The 18802-nt window shown below is 44.7% G+C and overlaps 3 protein-coding genes across 4 annotated transcripts; 1 reads left to right on the forward strand and 2 right to left on the reverse strand.

The window, feature by feature from the left end:
* Positions 1-4970: 4970 nt before the first annotated feature.
* On the forward strand, positions 4971-8522 carry LOC136517606 (poly(ADP-ribose) glycohydrolase 1-like). Its single transcript, XM_066511220.1, has 9 exons — positions 4971-5597; positions 5721-5922; positions 6037-6141; positions 6430-6548; positions 6674-6817; positions 6921-6990; positions 7265-7402; positions 7521-7583; positions 8082-8522. The coding sequence occupies exons 1-9, from the start codon at positions 5053-5055 to the stop codon at positions 8244-8246; spliced, it is 1551 nt and encodes a 516-aa protein (XP_066367317.1). The 5' UTR covers positions 4971-5052; the 3' UTR covers positions 8247-8522.
* Positions 8523-8648: 126 nt separating this feature from the next.
* On the reverse strand, positions 8649-11261 carry LOC136517607 (thiocyanate methyltransferase 1-like). Of its 2 annotated transcripts, XM_066511222.1 has the most exons (7): positions 10636-11261; positions 10383-10534; positions 10190-10276; positions 9964-10071; positions 9500-9599; positions 9118-9396; positions 8649-9002 (listed from the first exon to the last, which is right to left on the reverse strand). In XM_066511222.1, exons 1-7 carry the CDS (start codon positions 10739-10741, stop codon positions 8896-8898), a joined length of 939 nt encoding a protein of 312 aa, XP_066367319.1. In that variant the 5' UTR covers positions 10742-11261; the 3' UTR covers positions 8649-8895. The 2 variants fall into 2 exon arrangements, with proteins under 2 accessions (XP_066367319.1, XP_066367320.1); XM_066511223.1 differs by lacking the exon at positions 8649-9002 and having other exon boundaries at positions 9250-9396; positions 9968-10071; positions 10636-11068.
* Positions 11262-11793: 532 nt separating this feature from the next.
* LOC136518917 (pentatricopeptide repeat-containing protein At2g27610-like) lies at positions 11794-13954 on the reverse strand. Its single transcript, XM_066512604.1, has one exon. It carries the CDS (start codon positions 13952-13954, stop codon positions 11876-11878), a length of 2079 nt encoding a protein of 692 aa, XP_066368701.1. The 3' UTR covers positions 11794-11875.
* Between the last annotated feature and the right edge of the window lie 4848 nt (positions 13955-18802).

The raw sequence follows: 18802 nt of genomic DNA on the forward strand, positions 1-18802 counted from the left end.
TGCGTCCGGTCGCGTTGACTGTCGGGACAGTGGCTAGGGTTTACCACCGGACGCTGGCTGTGTCCGGTCGAGGTGGACCGGACACGTCTGGTCGAGGAAAACTAGGTTTTGACCCTTACTGTACTTGACCGGACGCTGAGGTTCCAGCGTCCGGTCAGTTTTAACCGGACGCGTCCGGTCGAGGTCGGTACCTTACTGGAAACGATCGGACGCTGGGGGTTCAGCGTCCGGTCAGTTGAAGCTGCTGCGTCCGGTCAGCGTCATAGCCGTTGGAATCTGACGAACAACGTTTGAAGGGGATGTCACGTGGCGTCCATCGGGCGACCGGACGCTGAGGGCCAGCGTCCGATCAGTATGACCGGAGCATCCGGTCAGAGCGCGTTTTGCCCAGTGAAGGGGTATAATGGCTCTATTTGATTGGGGCTCTATTTATAGCCCCATGGCCGGCTCAAGGGAGCTCTCTTGCACATTTTCATTGACATAGCAACCTTGTGAGCCTAGCCAAAGAACTCCCACTCATCTACATCATTGATTCATCATCATAGTGAGATTGGGAGTGATCCAAGTGCATTGCTTGAGTGATTGCATCTAGAGGCACTTAGTGATCGTGTTTCGCTGCGGATTTCGCTTGTTACTCTTGGTGGTTGCCGCCACCTAGATGGCTTGGAGCAGCGAGCATCGTTGAGCGGAGGTGGTGATTGTCTCCGGCTCCGATCGTGGTGATTGTGAGGGGTTCTTGACCTTTCCCCAGCGGAGCGCCAAAAGGTACTCTAGTGGATTGCTCGTGGCTTGTGTGATCCTCATCTTGTGTTGGTTGTGCGGCACCCTATTGAGGGTTTGGCGTGTGAAGCCAATTAGCGCGTGAACCTCCAAGTGAGTGAATCGCCACAACGAGGACTAGCTTGTCGGCAAGCAAGTGAACCTCGGTAAAAATCATTGTGTTCATCATTGATTCCGAGGTGATTGGTCATCGTTGTTATTCATCTTCGTGATTGATTGGTTCATTCATCTACACGGCGGTATAACCCTCTTGATCACTCTCTTTACTTTACTGTAAACTAGTTGACAAGCTCTTTAGTGTAGCTAGTTGTGAGAGCTTGCATGCTTGGTTGGTGTGGCTCTTTAGTTAGCCTTTGAGAGCACACTAACATAGGGTAGTGTCATTGCTCTTGTGTGAATTGACACTATCTAAACTAGAATTGTGGTAGGTGGCTTGCATTTTAAGTAGGCTAGCGCAACACTCGCTTCGCCTTATAATTGTCTAACCACTTTGTTAAGTGTTGTTGTAGAAATTTTATTAGGCTATTCACCCCCCTCTAGCCATTAGGACCTTTCAGCGGCCCTAAGTATACCAACATCTAGAGCCTCAAGATACGCCTCCATGCGAATTTTCCAATAAGGAAAGTCATCTCCCTCAAAGATAGGAGGAGGTCCATCCCCGTGAGACATCTTGCTCTAGGCGGTTAAGCCTAAAAATGTGAGCACGAGGCTCTGATACCAATTGAAAGGATCAAGATGCCCAAGAGGGGGGGGTGAATTGGGCTAATTCTAAATTTCTTCGCAATAATTAAGTCCTATGGTTAGCCCAATTAACCCCTTGTGCCTAAAAAGTGTTTCTAATTGTTCTACCGCACAAAAGACTTGCAACCTAAGTTCCAATCCTACTCTAGCATGACAATTCTAAGAATGTAAAGACATGAATTGAATTGCACAAAGTAAATGCTCAAAGTAAATGCTCAAAGTAAATAGAGAGAAAGGAACACGGCGATGTTTTGCTGAGGTATCGGAGAGTCGCCACTCCCCACTAGTCCTCATTGGAGCACCCGCGCAAGGGTGTAGCTCCCCCTTGATCTACGCAAGGATCAAGTGCTCTCTACGGATTGATTCTTAGACACTCCATCGTAGTGAATCACCCACAACCGCTCACAACTTGAGTTGGGTCACCCACAAGCTCCGCCGGGTGATCACCAAACTCCCAATCACCACCAAGTCGTCTAGGTGATGGCGATCACCAAGAGTAACAAGCACGAACTCTCACTTGACCTCGATAAGCCTAATGAGAAGGTGGATGCACACTTTGCTACTCTTGATCTTCACTAATGAGGGCTCTCTTTGGGATTCTCAAATCTCAATCTCCTCACTAGGACCTTGCTCTTCTTGGCACTCTCTAAGGTGTTTCTCAGCTATTGGAATAAGCAAAAGTAACTCCACACATGAGTGGAGCTTCTATTTATAACATGGGCTGAAAAATGAACCATTATGTGCCTCTGTGGGGTGACCGGACGCTCCGGTCATGTTGACCGGACGCTCCGGTCAGTACACCCCGAACTCCAAAGTTTACAGTGTGACCGGACGCTGCCAGCATCCGGTCAGCACTGACCGGACGTGTCCGGTCACGATTTTCCCTCTCTGGAACCTTACTGGAAACGACCGGATGCTGGCCCTCAGCGTCCGGTCACTTGACCTTCCAGCGTCTGGTCACACCGAACGATTTCACCTCAGTCAAATGAACTGATCGGACTCTGCGCCAGCGTCCGGTCACACCGAAGCCAGCGTCCGGTCAGTATTTGACTCTCCATTCACTTCCAACTCCCGATCATACGTGAATGAAGTTTGCTCCATTGGATCTTAGGCATATGTAGGAGCTACCTAGCGCTAGTTTTAACAAGTATGCACCACACCTAACTCACTAGACTCATCTAGGTCAAGCTACCCGTCCATACCCCTCTTAATAGTACGGCCAAAGGAAAAATAAAGTCCTAAACTACTCTAAGTGTCTCTTCAACTCCAATCGACACTTAGAACTAGTCCATCCTTAACCTTGTCGTCCATCCTTTGAAAACCGAAACGATTTCCATCGTAGGGGCATGACCACCTTGATTGCCCAATCGATCTCCATTACTATGACCTAACTTAATTGCCTCTGTAAAACACACGTTAGTCATAGTAATCTTGTATTGTCATTAATTACCGAAACCCAACTAGAGGCCAAGATGCTTTCATTCTAAACAACAACAGTAAATAATTAATTAAGTGTGGTGATAAAATGTGAACATCATGGTGGATATTTCAATTCACGCAAATGGTATGTCCATGTGGACAATTATAATGAGAAAAAGGAAATGCATAGAGAAGAGGGTGCATTACTGGTCAACCCCTTGATTTGTTTCATAGTCATTCCCTCACCCTCCCTGCCCACCCTTCCTTAAATAAACTACTAAGCCCTTGATGGGTTCACAAATGTTTTGATAGTTACCATTTTGCATGGTATACTATAACGTTTTAGATAAGAGCAAGTATAATAGCAGGCTGTAAGCCGGCTAAATGTTGAGGTGGAGGAGATAGGAGATGAGAGAGGAGAGGCGGGTTGTAAGCTTACAGCCGGCTTAGGCACAAGAACCAAGAAACTCTGTGAGAGAGATAAGTGGACCATGCATTAATAGTAAAGAGCTAACTACTATATGATGAGTGGGCTGAGAGAAGACTGCAAAGAAACTTTAGGCTATCTCCAACAACAACACCCAAAATACAAGACACATTCGTCCTTTGGGTGGCGCTACAGGCAAAATATTCAATACATATTCGCCATCTTCTCCAACAACAAGACTCAAAAGAGAATTCTTTCTGCAAATGGGTTTTCAGGAGAGAGGATGTCCATATTTGGGTTGTGCCTCTTAGGCAACCCAAAATAGGATCTCTCGTATAGGTACTCTGTTGGAGGTTGATTTTAGGATCTCTTGCTATCCTAATTTAGGTTTAGGTGCCCATATGAGTTCCTTGTTGGAGATAGTCTTACAGCCAGCAGTCGGCTGTATTATTAACCTTGCTCTAAGCCTTTTCTCATTGTTTGGAAAGCTACTTCTTCCTTTATGAATTTACTAGTAGTCATTTTCACATATATATTGTCCTGTTCACTTGGCTGATAACCGATGACTGAAAGTATTGTTGGCTGATTTATTGTAAGAGAAAAATATTGTTCGTTGACTTGAAAAAGTACGGCTTATAAGTCAAGCGAACATGGCATATAACTTTTAGACTGTTGCACATTTATTTCGAAATCATATATTGCTATCAATCCATGTCCTTATCGTTTGGTCTTCTATTTGCAGTATTTTCGGTGATGTGGAAAGCCTAAGCATAGAAGGATCCAGTTGAGATTAGGTCATCTCAATATGCACCGGTCACATTTGGCTCGCTGGAGACTGCGCTATTCATACAGAAAGTCAAGTTTACGGCAGGAGGAAAACATATGTGGGCTCGAAGATACGTGCCAAGAACCACGTGAAGAGTAAAAACAAAGTTTGGATGTGACTCAGTAACATGAAAATCAAGTGGTTTCATAGATCAGCCCAATTAAACTGAATAATTCGCAACTCCATGTTTTTGCTTGCATGTTAAGATCCTGCTGTAATAAGCGGCCGTCAACTCCACCGCTCGAGACTACCTGCTAATTTGGATTATTTCCGTGTATCCCAGCATGCAGATATGGAGATGTGCCCACTACTGTGTTTAAATGATCTGATTTTATTACTGTGTTTTGGATTTTGCTAGGAGTTTGTTTGCGTTCTGTGCCTCTTTCCAAACTGTTTTGCAGATTGGATCCCTCTCTCTGCATACTTTTTTTTTTGCAATAGAGAAAAATTCTTATTTTCAGGGGAAGATTAGGTTGCCATGTTAAGAATTTTCAAGTTCGGATGCCCCAATGATCTTCGCTAAAATTATCAAATGTCTGCGTCGAATCCCAGTGGATCTCGTCGCCGCGCACCGTCGGTGTCGCCAACGGCAACCTTGCCCTCCCACCCCGCCATTGCCAAGCAGTCGACGATCTGACGCGGTAACCGTGTGGACTCCACTCGGGTGGGCGTGCCGGCCCAAAGCCCAAACCTGCACGGGCTCGCGGCGAAAAAATTACAAAAATGACACTCGAAAGTAGATTTACTCATTGATTATGACGCTGCAAACCACCGATGTCTGGAGTCCCGTTGCAAATCGCCCGCTCGCGGCCGACCCAGACCCAGACCCATTCGCTCCTCCACCTTCGTCCCCGCCGCAATGGAGGAGCCGCCGGCCACGGGCCTGGCGGCGCGCGACGACCTGCGCTCGGCGCTGCCCTTCCTCCCCGTCGTCCTCCGCGGCGGCGCGCTCTTCTGGCCGTCCGCGGCGCAGGAGTCGCTCCGGGCGCTCGCGCTCGGCCCCGACGTCAGCCGCGTCGCCTCGGGGGACGTCCTCGCCGACGCGCTCACCGACCTCCGCCTCGCGCTCGCCCTGCCCGCGCTCCCCTCGCGCGCTGCCGACGGCCTGGCGCTCTTCTTCGATGACCTCCTCTCCCGGGCCCAGGCGCGGGGCTGGTTCGCCGAGGTCGTCCCCAACCTCGCACGCCTCCTCCTCCGCCTCCCCGCTCTGCTCGAGGACCACTACGCCAAGGCCGGCCACGGCGCCTCCGGGCTCCGGGTCCTGGCGCCGCAGGACGCGGGCGTTGTGCTCCTCAGCCAGGAGCTCGTCGCGGCGCTGCTCACCTGCGCGCTCTTCTGCCTCTTCCCCACGGCCGGTAGGGCCCAGGCGTGCCTTCCCACCATCAATTTCGATGGCCTGTTCACGTATGTCCTCTTTGCATTCTGTATTGTTTCGCTTATGATTGTGGGGGGGGGGGGGGGGGGGGGGGGGGGGGGGGGGCAACTAGATTGGAGTACCTATGTTCATGTTCTGTTCACCGATTGCAGGGCGCTGATTCACCGATCGCAAAGCCAGGAGCAGAAAGTGAGGTGCCTTGTTCACTATTTCGAGAGGGTGACTGATTCTACACCTACTGATTTCGTTTCGTTTGAGCGTAAAGTTCTTCCCCGCGGAGGCCTCTCTGATAGCATTCCCTACCCTGACATCCATGCGTGGTTGGCATCTAGTGCACCCCTCTGCCAATTCCGGGTAAGAGACCACTGTATACTGATTTACTGATACTGAATTATCTGTTTGTGTTGTAATGGTTATAAAATTGCTTTCAAGTTATAAATTTTTCATCTGGTTCCTTTTCATTAGTAGGTATTTTCCTCAGGTTTTATAGAAGATGAGGAACAAGAAGCCCTTCAAGTTGACTTTGCAAATAAATATTTGGGAGGAGGTGCCCTTTCCAGGGGTTGTGTGCAGGTACCTTTCTTTTGATTGGCAGATTTTTAGTTTACCCAATCTTCGATTTCGTAGCAACTACTTTGGTTAGGGTCTGTGTGATCATGTGATGCTGTTCATTTCTCAGCAGTTTTCAGATGAATTTGTGCATCTGCACAGTATGAATTGCAATTTATCCACCATTTCCTATTTGTGCTTAAAAAAGTCCTTCGCGTTCTGCTGTGAATTGAAAACTTTTCAAATAGATTACATATGTTACAATGCTCTTGTGGTTTTGTGTAACCACTCTGTTTTTCCTCTATGGTACAGGAAGAGATCCGCTTCATGATAAACCCCGAATTGATTGTGGGTATGCTATTCATGGCTTCTATGGAAGATAATGAGGCTATAGAAATTTTTGGTGCAGAACGGTTCTCACAGTATATGGGGTTAGTGAAAACCCTATCCACCCTTTGCTTAATTTAGTTCATAGATTCGATGAAGTGACTGATATGATCCTTGTATGATTTTCCTTATGTGATACTATGAATCCAGTACCTGTTTCTCCTTGCAGTTATGGTTCCTCCTTTCGCTTTGTCGGTGACTATTTAGATACCAAACCCTTTGATTCAATGGGGAGACGGAGAACTAGGATAGTGGCAATTGATGCTTTGGACTGTCCAGCTAGGTTACACTATGAATCTGGTTGTCTCCTAAGGTAATAAGTTACTTTTTTTTGAATGTCACAGTTGTCACTGATGATATCCTTTATAAGCAAATAATATTTATGGTTTTACTGTTTCTAATTATCCTTTGTTCAGGGAAGTGAACAAGGCTTTTTGTGGATTTTTCGATCAATCAAAACACCAGCTTTATGTGAAGCTTTTCCAGGTTGTTTAACTAATCACTCCATTGAGTTTCACTCAATAGCGCTTTCCTTTTATTTTTGCAGCCAATATGGCCTTAGTCAACATTGCAACCTTTAGTTAGTTTCTTTCTTGTGTTCTGCCAATGATGTAACTAAATGCAGATGAAAAAATGGCACTCTGGTGCTGTAATCTCAAGAAATGCCCAAACATTAAGCCTGTATATGCATAGCATCAGAGGTATGACAGATATGTCATATATTTGCTGATTATGTTTTCCATTTTTAAATACTGTTCAGGATTCACACAACAAGGGTAACTTTCCAAGTATCAATTCCAATGAGTACATAGGAGTTTCAACAGGAAATTGGGGTTGTGGTGCTTTTGGTGGAAACCCTGAAATCAAGAGCATGATTCAGTGGATTGCTGCATCACAGGTACAGGATACATGTGTTTCCATTTAGATGCAGGTGGCTGATTGATGCATAGGGATCAAATAAATCTGTATGCCTCTTTTCTTTTGGGGGTGAAATCCGTATTTTCTTAATCGTGCAGGCTCTCCGCCCTTTTGTTAATTACTACACCTTTGAGGATGCATCTTTGGAAAGATTAGAGGAGGTACTATACATCCCTTCCACATTTTTTTTTCTTACGCCACATGATTAGAAAGTTAAACTCTAGCTGTACAACTTCTAAAGTTGGTGTACCCTTTATAGAGAGTGAGGATCCTCGTTCGGAACAGTTCAATGGAGCCTCTCCTAGAGATAACTACCAATTGGGCCTGATACATTTTTAGAAGTGCAGAACAAGTAGCTTGTACGATGCACAACAAAATTTATTTTGAATCAATTACCACGAGACTCGCTAATTTTTATTGATAAAAAGAAGAGTTACAAAGTTTGCTAACCCTGGGAGGTTAGAAACCAAGTGGATCCATACCAAAAAAGGGGGAAAATTACAAATAACATTTTTCTCACCGTATGAGAGGATGCACAACAAACTTTAGCGTGCCAGTCAAATTCTGAAAGTGTTAATCACAACTCTGTGCTGTTAGGCTTCTTTGTTATTATATATATGTTCCTTGACCTTTTCCCTTGTATCGTCATGCTGTGACAGGTGATCCAGTGGATACTACGCCATGGCTGGACGGTCGGGGAGTTGTGGCATATGCTCATCGAGTACTCATCTCAGAGGCTAAGAGGAGAAACGTACAAGGGTTTTTCCGCTTGGCTACTTCCCAGCAACAGGCCCAACAATGAAGTGCATTACATGTCTGAATAGCCCCTGTTTTGTGAGGTCAGAATCTGTGAGGCGCGCAGCTCTCTAGGAGTGCTGTCTGTTGAGTGTGTACTTGTGTTGAATGTGTAGTTGTGTGGGCACGAACAGAGGGGGAGAATAGTAGTCTATTGCATCCTGGCCGGTTAGCACTCTGGATGCTGTGTAACAAGCAGTGACTACATGGGCGATCAGTTTCAGCACTTGCGCAGAACTTTACTCCATAGCCGAGTCACAATGATTGGTTAGGCCATTCTCAATGCATTTGACTCATGGTTGAAATACCTTCTACAATGCATAGTTTTATTTCTTTTGTGTTTCATATTTGCATTTAGTTCTATGACACATTCAGACTTGGAAAAGTTTCATCTCACCTATATGAAACTCTCATTTCATCTCTATTGTTTAATTCTTTGCCATGTCACCAAGTTTGCTTAGTTGACACCCTATTAATTGAGAATACAACTTCCACTGACAGTGGCCCTACACAGAATGACAGAAAGGGCTCTCTATTTATTCAGTGTACTCCTGTTTTGCAATACATGATCCAAAGCATGATGACGAACAATATTACCAATTATATTGCACACAAGACAGATCTGGTGTCGTCCATATAAATATAGAAGAACATATTTTTATTTCAGAAGCGCCGAATTCATAAGAATCGTTTGATGTTATGGGCTAGTCGATCTGCGTCTCTCCTGCAGAATTCAGGCTGGTTGGGTTTGCCATCCTCTTCCACCTTGCCATTTTTTCCATTCCCTAACAATACGTATAAGAGAAACAAACAAGTTCAGTAAAGATTATTACTGCATTTCTTAGTAATGCTAGGTTCAGGTTGGCCAATCGAATTACAGTATAGAGTAGTATGTAGTACCTTTCGTGATTGGACTGCCACCTCGTTGTCTTGGATGCTGTTCATGACTGAAACCCAAGGGATTCATCACCTTCCTCGTAGCTGCATGCATACACACACATAGAAACAATTTCGTAGTATTATATATTACTTTACTGTTTGCAGCCATGAAATACAGAAGTATAAGTATATATACACTAGACAGATAACAGCATCTGTTCAAAAAAAAAAAAGACAGATAACAGCATCTTACTCGACCACTGCTGTGTTGAATGGTGGCCCAGCTTCCTGTCCTTCCGCCTGCCATGCATATGCATTGACGTGTATATATATGAACAGATCCTAGCACATACGTATATCATGTTTGATCAGTGGATTATTTATATGTATGTTATTATTATACCAGGTACATGAGGGTAATAAGCTCTCCGTCTTGTTTGAGCAGGTCGGCAATTCTCTTGGCCCATGCTGGCCTCATCGACGGCTCGAAAGCACAGAAGAATCTGACAAAGCAATGCAAACCCACTCAAGAAATCGTCTCGTTTAATTTCGCCATGAATTGCATGAAATGAATTACTCCCTTCTGTCCAGAAAAGAATGCAATTATGAGATCCGTGCCACTCAAAGTAACTCAAGTTTAATCAAATTTATAGTAAATAATATTAGCATTTATGTCTCAAAACAAAATTTATTATAAAAATATATATTCTATAGCTAATCTAACGGTACTTATTTTATATCATGAATGATAGTAGTTTTTTATATAAATTTAGTCAAAGTTCAATCTGTTTGTCCTCGAAAAGCGAATTGCATTCTTTTTCAGACGGTGGTAATATTATCAATGGACAGAAGAAAATCACCACGCACGTACGTGTAGTCGAAGATGATGTCAAACTTGTCCGGCGGCTCCCAGGTGAAGAAATCGGCAGCGACGAAGTCGAACGAGTTCCCGTCGGCCGCCGCCGCCGCCGCCCGCTGGTACACGCAGAATCATATCATGCATACCGAATACAATTTGATGAATGCAGAAGCACAACACGGCCCGGCGGTGTACAAAAGCAAGCAATGCCGAAAATGGCGCACGGCGGCGTACCTGTCTGGCCTTGTGAATGGCGGCCTCGGAGATGTCGAGGCCGACGACGAAGCGGCCGGCGCCGGAGAGCGCGACCACGTCGTGCCCCTGCACGCACAACACGATCGAAGCAGCGGCCGCTGAGATATCGATCGATGCATGTGTGAGATGGTGATCGAGGTCAGCATGCATGGTGACCATGCTGTGCACTCACGGCGCCGCATCCCGGGACGAGGACGGTGGTGGCGCGGCCGTCGCGGTCGCCGCCGGGCAGGGTGCCTGAGTTGACGAGGTCGACGACGGCGGGCGTGGGCTGGCCCAGGTCCCACGGCGTCACGCCTTCCTCCCAGCACCGCCTCCACCCGTCTGCACCGACCGTGAATCGATCGATCAATGGTTTATTGCATCCATGTACAACCGATGATGACAAAGGGAACGAACAAACAAGCTCATATGCACGCACGCACCTGAGGAGTACTCCGCCGTGCCGCCGATGAGCTGCCGCACGCGAACCACCTCCGGGTTCGAGACGTTGAGGACCTGGCCGCCACCGGCGATAGCCGTGGATGCCATTGCCGTCACCAGCACCACCACCAGCTAACTTCTTAATATTAACCAATCGGCCGTGGATAGATGTGATGTGCTTTGGAGTTGTTGCAGACGAACTTGCAGTGCAGGGCTACTCCGGTTGTGCCTCTGTCTGTCAATTAATGCAAGAACGACGCGGCAGAGAATGATATATAATGGTCTCAATCATAAGCCTGACGGGTGCTGGTTCGTTGTGAGAGAAAAATACTGTAGTCCTGGCTGAAACCAACGAGCGAATATCTCATTCTCAATCGTCGATTCTCGATTGATTCATCGTCTCACACTCACCGGCCACCACCACGTACACACACACACTACCACAGTCCTCATCTCCTGTCTGTGTGGCTAATAATGGGAGAAACAGCAGCAACACCCGGAAACGAGGCCCTGCGTTGCTTGCCTCTCTTCGTCACAACCATTCACCGCGAGAAGCCGACAATAGTAATTGAGCGAGTGCGAAAGTAGTGGCCACACATCTCACTCTTGATCTTGGCTTGGAAGCTACTCTGGTCCCTCTGTTCCAAATTATAAAATCGTTTTAGTTTTTTTAGATTTATAATGTTTACTATGTATGTAGACACAGTGTATATCTAAGCCTAAACTTACTTATAATTTGGAATTAAGGGAGTGTAATATTGCAGTCTGCTGTGCACTTAAGAAAAAAACTCGATGAGTGGTTGAGATACACGACCACACCTCTCACTCCAACTGGTTGAGCTAGGTTTATTTCTTTGTTCCATCCACTTGTATGTAAACAGTTTCTACCGACTACTGCGACCTAAAGCGCATCTTGTTGCCTATAACGGACTTAACTGTAAGGTGAGAGCCCGAGCCATGTCTGTCTCCCCTTGCGGCCTCACAAACAGAATTTATTTTTTCTTCATTCCTATATATTTTAAATTCCGCATCTGACTTGTATGATTTTTTTACCAGAATAAAGTAAAAAACTAGCTGTACAATAAAGTCATTCCAATCATGTAACTGCAATATCGTGTTATAAGATCAAATGTTTTAAAAAACAAAACTTGCTGTACAGAATAAAGTAACAATTTTACTTTGGCATAAACTATGTGCCACTATACATGTAAAGTCTGCAAGTGATATGCTCATCTTTGACATCTAAATCTGCATATGAACATCTAACTCTGTATCTCGCATCACAACAACGAGCTCTGCAAGCATCTGATAGATGGATGCGGAGTCTGGATGAGACGTGTCTCTTGCAACAAAGGTGCTGACCTCGTTCTTGACCTCGATCCAGCTCCAACCGGCATCCTTCTTCACCCCAATTTCATCCATCCTCCGACGCACCCTCTCGGCATCCTGCCATTCTTCGTGCATCGCGTACAGGTTTGACATCAGCACGTAGCTCGCGGAGTCTCTTTCTGAAAGCTCCATCAGCTTGTCTGCTGCGAGCTTCCCAATGTCAAGATTCCTGTGCAGCCTGCACGATGCTAATAGTGTCTTCCAGATCAAAACATCAGGCTCAAATGGCATATTCTCGATCATGCGTAGCGCTTCATCGAATCTGCCATTTCGACCCAGCATGTCGATCATGCATGCATAGTGAGAAGGGGTCGGTTTGAGACCATATCGATGAGTCATTAGTCTGAAGAATGTATCCCCTTCCTTTACCAGGCCTGCATGATTGCACCCTACCAGGACTGCCAGAAATGTTGAATCGTCTGGCTGCCAACCACTTGAACACATCTCACTGAATGCCTCCAGTACCAAGTTTGCGTCTCCATGCTGTGCGAGACCATGAATCAGTGAGTTCCAAGACATGACATCATGAAGATTCATGACATCAAATGCAAGCCTTGCAGATCCAATTTGACCACACTTGGAATACATGTTAATTAGTGCATTCCCAGTACAAACTTTGAAGTCACACCCCAGTTTCAATGCTAGGCAATGAAGCTGCCTTCCTTGATCCAGCAATGCCAGGTCTGCACAAGAACTCAGACCACTAGAGAAGGCATAGTCATTTGGTGTAAAACCTTCTGAATGCATCTGAAGAAGCAATGCTACGGCCTTCTCACTGAAACCATTCTTGAAGTTTGCAGAAATGGCAACTGTCCAGCTAACAAGATCAGGATTTTCAATCGTGCCAAGCACAGCCTCGAGTTCTGAAACAAAACCACTCCTACCATACATAGAGAGTAAAGCATTTGATACTCGGATGTCAGTCATTAAGTTGCGCTTGATGGCTGAGCAGTGAATTTGACGCCCCAGACAAACAGACCCACAAGCCCCGAGAGCAATTGAAAATGCAAACTCATTTGGCTCAACGCCCTCTGAAATCATCTCACTGAACACTCGCTGTGCATCTTCCAACCTTCCATCCCTAATGCACAGCTGCATCATGGAGCACCACGACACCACGTTCTTGGAGTCAAGATTTTCAAACACCTTCTTCGCCATGTCAAAATCACCGTACCTCGAGTAGAAGTCGATCAGTGCAGTGGATGCATAGACGCTCTGCGAACCCATTACCTTGAGCACATATCCATGTATCTGCTCGCCAATCATACGAGGGCACTCCGCCAACATGCTCGTCATCGTGTGCTCGTTCGGCTGCAACCCCTGCCTCATCATCTGACAGAGCACCTCCACGGCCCCTTCGAGCTCTGCATTCCTGCAGAGCCCCGAGACGAGCGAAGTGTACCCCACGACGTCCGGCGCCTCCATCCGGCGAAAGACCTCCTCAGCCGCCCGCAGGGAGCCGCACCTCGAGTAGAGCTCGATGAGGCAGCTCCCGATCCAGGCGTCGGCGGCGAAGCCCGCCCGCACGGCGAGCGAGTGCACCTGCTCGCCGAGGCCGAGCGCGCCGGCACCCGCGGCCGCGCACGCCGCCAGCGCCGCGTTGCACGCGAAGTCGTTGGGCGCGACGCCGGACTCCAGCATGTCCGCGAACATGGCCGCGGCCGCCTCGGGGCGCCCGTTCCGCGTGCACCCGGAGATGGCCGTGGTCCACGCGACGACGTTCTTACGAGGCATCCGGTCGAACAGGTCCAGGGCGTCCCCTAGCCTCCCGGACTTCATCAGCCCGTCCAACCGTTTGTAGTCGAGGACGACGTCAGGCGGCGGCGCAGAGTGGCGTACATTGGCCGCCGCCGCTGCCGGGGGCGGACGGGCATGGCTCGGTGGCGCGGGGAGGAGACGAGGCGTGGGTTGCCTGGCGTGGAGCGCGACCATTTCCCGCAGCTGCGGCAGAGCGGGACTGAGGGAGGCCGGCAAAGGATAAGCTGGGTGGTGCAACTCACTCGTGCAAGGGCCCATGTGTCAAGTGCGCTGGGGAGACCTCCGCTTCCGCTCGGCACCGCCGCACCGGCGTCTCTCTTCGCAAAAAAGAAATGATTTTTCTAAGATATATTAATCATACCAAATCATTTTTTTGAATTAAAGAAGATAATTTTTATATAAAAATTATAGATCTCGACGTGATTCGACAACTTTCTAGTTTTGAGTTTTTTTCATTTGAAGTCGTTAATATGCTAAAAAAATTAATGACATATTTAAACTTAAGGGTATTTTTGACTTTTCACACCTGCAGTTTGAAGACGTTAGAGTCCAAACTGGCAGTGGCATGGAGAGCATAAAAAAAGTTAGAGAAGTGACGCTGAAGACCGTTGAACTTTTCAGAAACTCGCAGGGCATTGTGATCTTTTTTAATAGCACACAAGTAATTCTCCAAAACTAAGAGGTATGTATAGTCCGGTTGTTGTTAAGTGTCCACCATGTTATGCTACCAGCATACGAAAAGAGCAAGTTTCCCATGCATGTAATCAAGCATGTTATATTGAGAATGTGCCTACAGCATGGACACTTGGAATTTGGAAGTAGTATGAGCTAGCATTGAAACTAGTTGGTAAGTCATATTTTTTCAAACAGAGGGACATCCCTACGATAGAACTGAAAGTATTTCTAGACGTAGATCAGCGGGTAATACATAGCTTAGGTGAAGAGACTTGTTGATGTATCTCATCATGCGCAGCCACGGCCACGGTGCCACCGTGACATGGCCACTAGAGTCAGTAGTAGCAGGGGAAGCAGAGATGCGCCCGCTAGGTCGTCGTAGGTAGCAGCAGTGCATGCGTGGTACTCGTGGCGGCGGCGAAGGGGATGGCGCTTTCCATCGCTTACAACTCCCCCTCCTAGATCGGACTGTGGTTATGATATCATGGTGGGGCTGGCGGCTATGGTGAATCTCGTGTCATGTGCCTCAGCTCCCGCCGTCCTTTCAATAGTGCTACGCGACGGAGGTCCATCAGCCACTTAGAACCGGCTGAGCGCCCCAATCAGGGCGCGGATCAAGGGCCCAATTGGCCGTTGGGCCAACTGGTGGAGATCATCCTAACATTCTCCCCTCTTATCTCACCTTATGACTTAAACTCAACTTTCTTTATCTTTTTCTCATTCCATCATAAATTAGTGCATAGAGCGTGTCTCATCGTAACGGTCAGTTACCATTAGATTTAACAGCTACAATGCACCTCTCTATTTTGAAACAGATACTCAACTAGGCCCTTAGTATCCAGAAATCATAGGCTTTTTCTTAAAATCCATGTCGACTATGTGTTCTCTTAACGCACTGGGTGGTAAGCCTTTGGTAAGCGGATCCATAAGTACTTACTCGGTACTTATATGCTCAATGCTTTCAAAATGATTCTGGATTTTCTCTTTTACAACATATAACTTAGTATCAATGTGTTTGACATCACACTTGACCTATTGTCTTAGAAGTTAACTTACTTTAAATGGTTACTACTGTTGTCTACCATTGTTAAATCCGGGTATAAATTTCCTTAACCTCTTTTGCATGTTTCTTAAGCCTAATGTCAAGCTATATTATGGTATGCATCACTAATGATATCACAACAATTTCTTTGGAGCTTTTCTACAATAATACTCCAACTGCGAGTGTTAGCAACTACTGTGGATTTCACTACACATCTCGCCAAGACTTAACATTTGTACCCTCAACTATTTGAGAGTACTTATTCTTTCTTACTCGACATGATGCCTATGATACTTTGCAAAATTACAAGACATTCTCAACTCCATTCCAGTGATCTATATCTAGACTGGACTTCTGCCAAAATATCCCGGATACGTAAACTACGTTAGGGTAAGTTCTTACTTGTACTTGTACACTCATCGAGATTCCAACGGCTGAAGCATATGGAACCATGTTCATTCGATCGATCTCATATTCGGTTCCTGGAACACTTAAAGTTCCCAAATCTATTACCCTTGACTATATGAGCAGGGGTAGGTTTACTCGCATGCATACTTTATTCTCTTTAAAATCTTTTCTAAGTATGCCTTTGCGATAGTCCTAATATCCCATTTTCTTCTATCTCGGTGAATTTCGATTCCTAAAACCAATGACGCTTCACCAAGATCATTCACAATGAAACTTGAGGACAACAACTTCTTCTCCAATGGCAGATTAACATCACTACTAGTGAGTAGGATGTCATCTATACACACGATGTGGAAAAGAATTTTCCATTCTTGAACTTCGCATAAACGCTATTGTCCTTCTCATTTTCTTTAAAACCCAAACTTTCTTATTGTTTTCATCAACTTCAAGTACTACTATCTAGAGACTTACTTTTAACTCATAAATGGATTTCTATAGGCGGTATCCCATTTGTTCTTTTCTTCCACGACAAAACCTTTTGAGTTATGCCATGTAAACATTTTCATACAAATCCCTGTTAAGGAATGTCGTCTTTACATCCATCTGATGTAACTCTAAATCGTAATGTGCCAACAACGCCATTATGATTCTAGAAGAATCCTTGCATAAGACTGGAGAGAAAACTCTCATTGTAATATATTCATTCTCTTTGCGTAAATCATATTGCTATAAGTCGTGCTTTATATCTTTCTACATTCCCTTTGGAGTCATATTTTATCTTGTAGACCCATTAACAACCTACTATTTTTGCTCCATTAGGAATTACTTCTAAGTCCCAAACATCGTTGGTATTCATCGAATTCATTTCAACTTCCATAGCTTCTTGCCATTTAAACTAGTAAACGCTTCTTATGGCTTCTTCAAATAAGGTGGGATCACACTCTATTTGAATTTCTTTACTAACATAGACTTCATAGTCATCAGAAAAAACTGGTTTACTAATTCTTTGAGACCTTCTGGGGCCTCAGCTACTAGCACTTTCATATGGGACTGTTGTTGCTCTTCATTGCCAAGAGGCAATTGATTCTACAGGCTCCTATATTACAAGATCCTTGTTAACATTATTCATCTTCTTCGAAGAGCTAACAATAGTGTTGTATTAGTCATACAACATCAACAGGTATTGAGAAACTTGTTGCTCCTGAGTCACTGGAGTGGGCACGCAATCTCTCTTCTTTTAAGTCTTAGGTCTCTACATACCTCTACATACCATGCTCCCCTAGATCTTCTCATCTTTTCTAAAAATGGTGTACTATCAAATATCTTATTTTGGGCTTAATCTTTTAAAACCTCATATGGCGCTTTAAGCACCACCTTAACATCTTTGAGACTAACTACGCTATCTTCCTGTCGGAACTTTAAAAGGTCCAGGAATTTAGCTATTTCTCTGCTTAGGGGTATCATTGTTGTGACCGTTGTACTCCTCAACGGTCGCATTCATCTTAATTAATCTTTATCTCACTCTTAATGAAGAGTATCTTTCTTAATTGATCTTAATATTCTCCCTCTCGAAATATGGCTTGAACTTTACTACCATAATTTCGAGAACTATTTAGAAAGCCTGTGAACGAGGAGACACTTATAACTTACTTCATTCACATGATTATGTCATGTAAACAAAGTTATTTCTTTATCCAGTTTAGGAGTACACTTTCTTTATTTCACTTCAAGAACTCAACGAGGTCTTTTATTAACTGCACTTTTGCAAGTCACATTTGCATCTTTTCTTGTCCTTTGATTAGTATTTACATCCATGACGGTGCATTTCTATTGTGCCATGGTTAATACTAGGATAGCATAAGAGCTACCCAAACTTCTCTCGCTATGAGGGATATAAAAACATATGAATCATCACAAAACTTCTCCCGCCATGCAGGATTGACTAGCATAAGTATTATGCCAAAATTTCTCCCCATGCAGGATACATCTATACAAAAACTTAGTCATGACGACTAAAACATTCACTTATACTTCATTTTCAATTAAATCTTCCTGTTGGTTCTAATTTAATCAGAAAATTAGTAAACTAAAAAAATTGTCCTGAACTGGCTTGACTCAAGCCTTTTTATTCACATACACCAGCATTGCAGCCCTTTGGCATGCAGCCGAGTGATCTCGTCGGTTAAAAATAAAACATACAATATGCTTCTGCATCAATTCTACATCACCGTTGTGCAGAAAATAGAATTAATGCATAAAACTCATAAATTAACTTGCAATCCATATAACTACTCTTCAAAATTAAATTCTCCCGTTGGTTCGAATTTAATTGGAAGATAATCAACATCATTGCAGCGAAAACTTTATAATGAAATACATTCTTTTAGTTCAGCAGTATTTCTTGGTCCTTATTTACTCTCTAAAAAATTGACCACATCGGTGTAAAATTTATCAGAGATTTAAACTTCAAACTTAAATTCATTATAATATTGTCATCATCAACGTTGATCAGAAAATAACAATACCATAATCTTACTTAAACAAAAAATGGGCTACTCCTCTAATTTAAATTTTCCATTTGTTCCAATTTAATTAGAGGATAAACATAATCATAGTTTACTAAATATAACTGCTCTTCAAATTAAATTCTCTCGTTGGTTCGAATTTAATTAGAAGATAATAAACATTAAACTTTGCAGCGAAAACTTAAACATAATTAGTGAATTTTACCCACAGAAAAAATTCTCTTTGCTATTTTTCTTTGAGCCATTAATCATTTTCAGGAAATAAACAATTTATTGGAAAAGTAAAAAAAGAAAATAGCTCAATTCGTTCCTGTTCATTCGGCCTGGACTGAATTCAGCCCGGCCCAACTTCGCGCGCGCGCTCGCAACCCC

This window comes from Miscanthus floridulus, chromosome 17, assembly GCF_019320115.1.
Source record: "Miscanthus floridulus cultivar M001 chromosome 17, ASM1932011v1, whole genome shotgun sequence".
NCBI lineage: Eukaryota > Viridiplantae > Streptophyta > Magnoliopsida > Poales > Poaceae > Miscanthus > Miscanthus floridulus.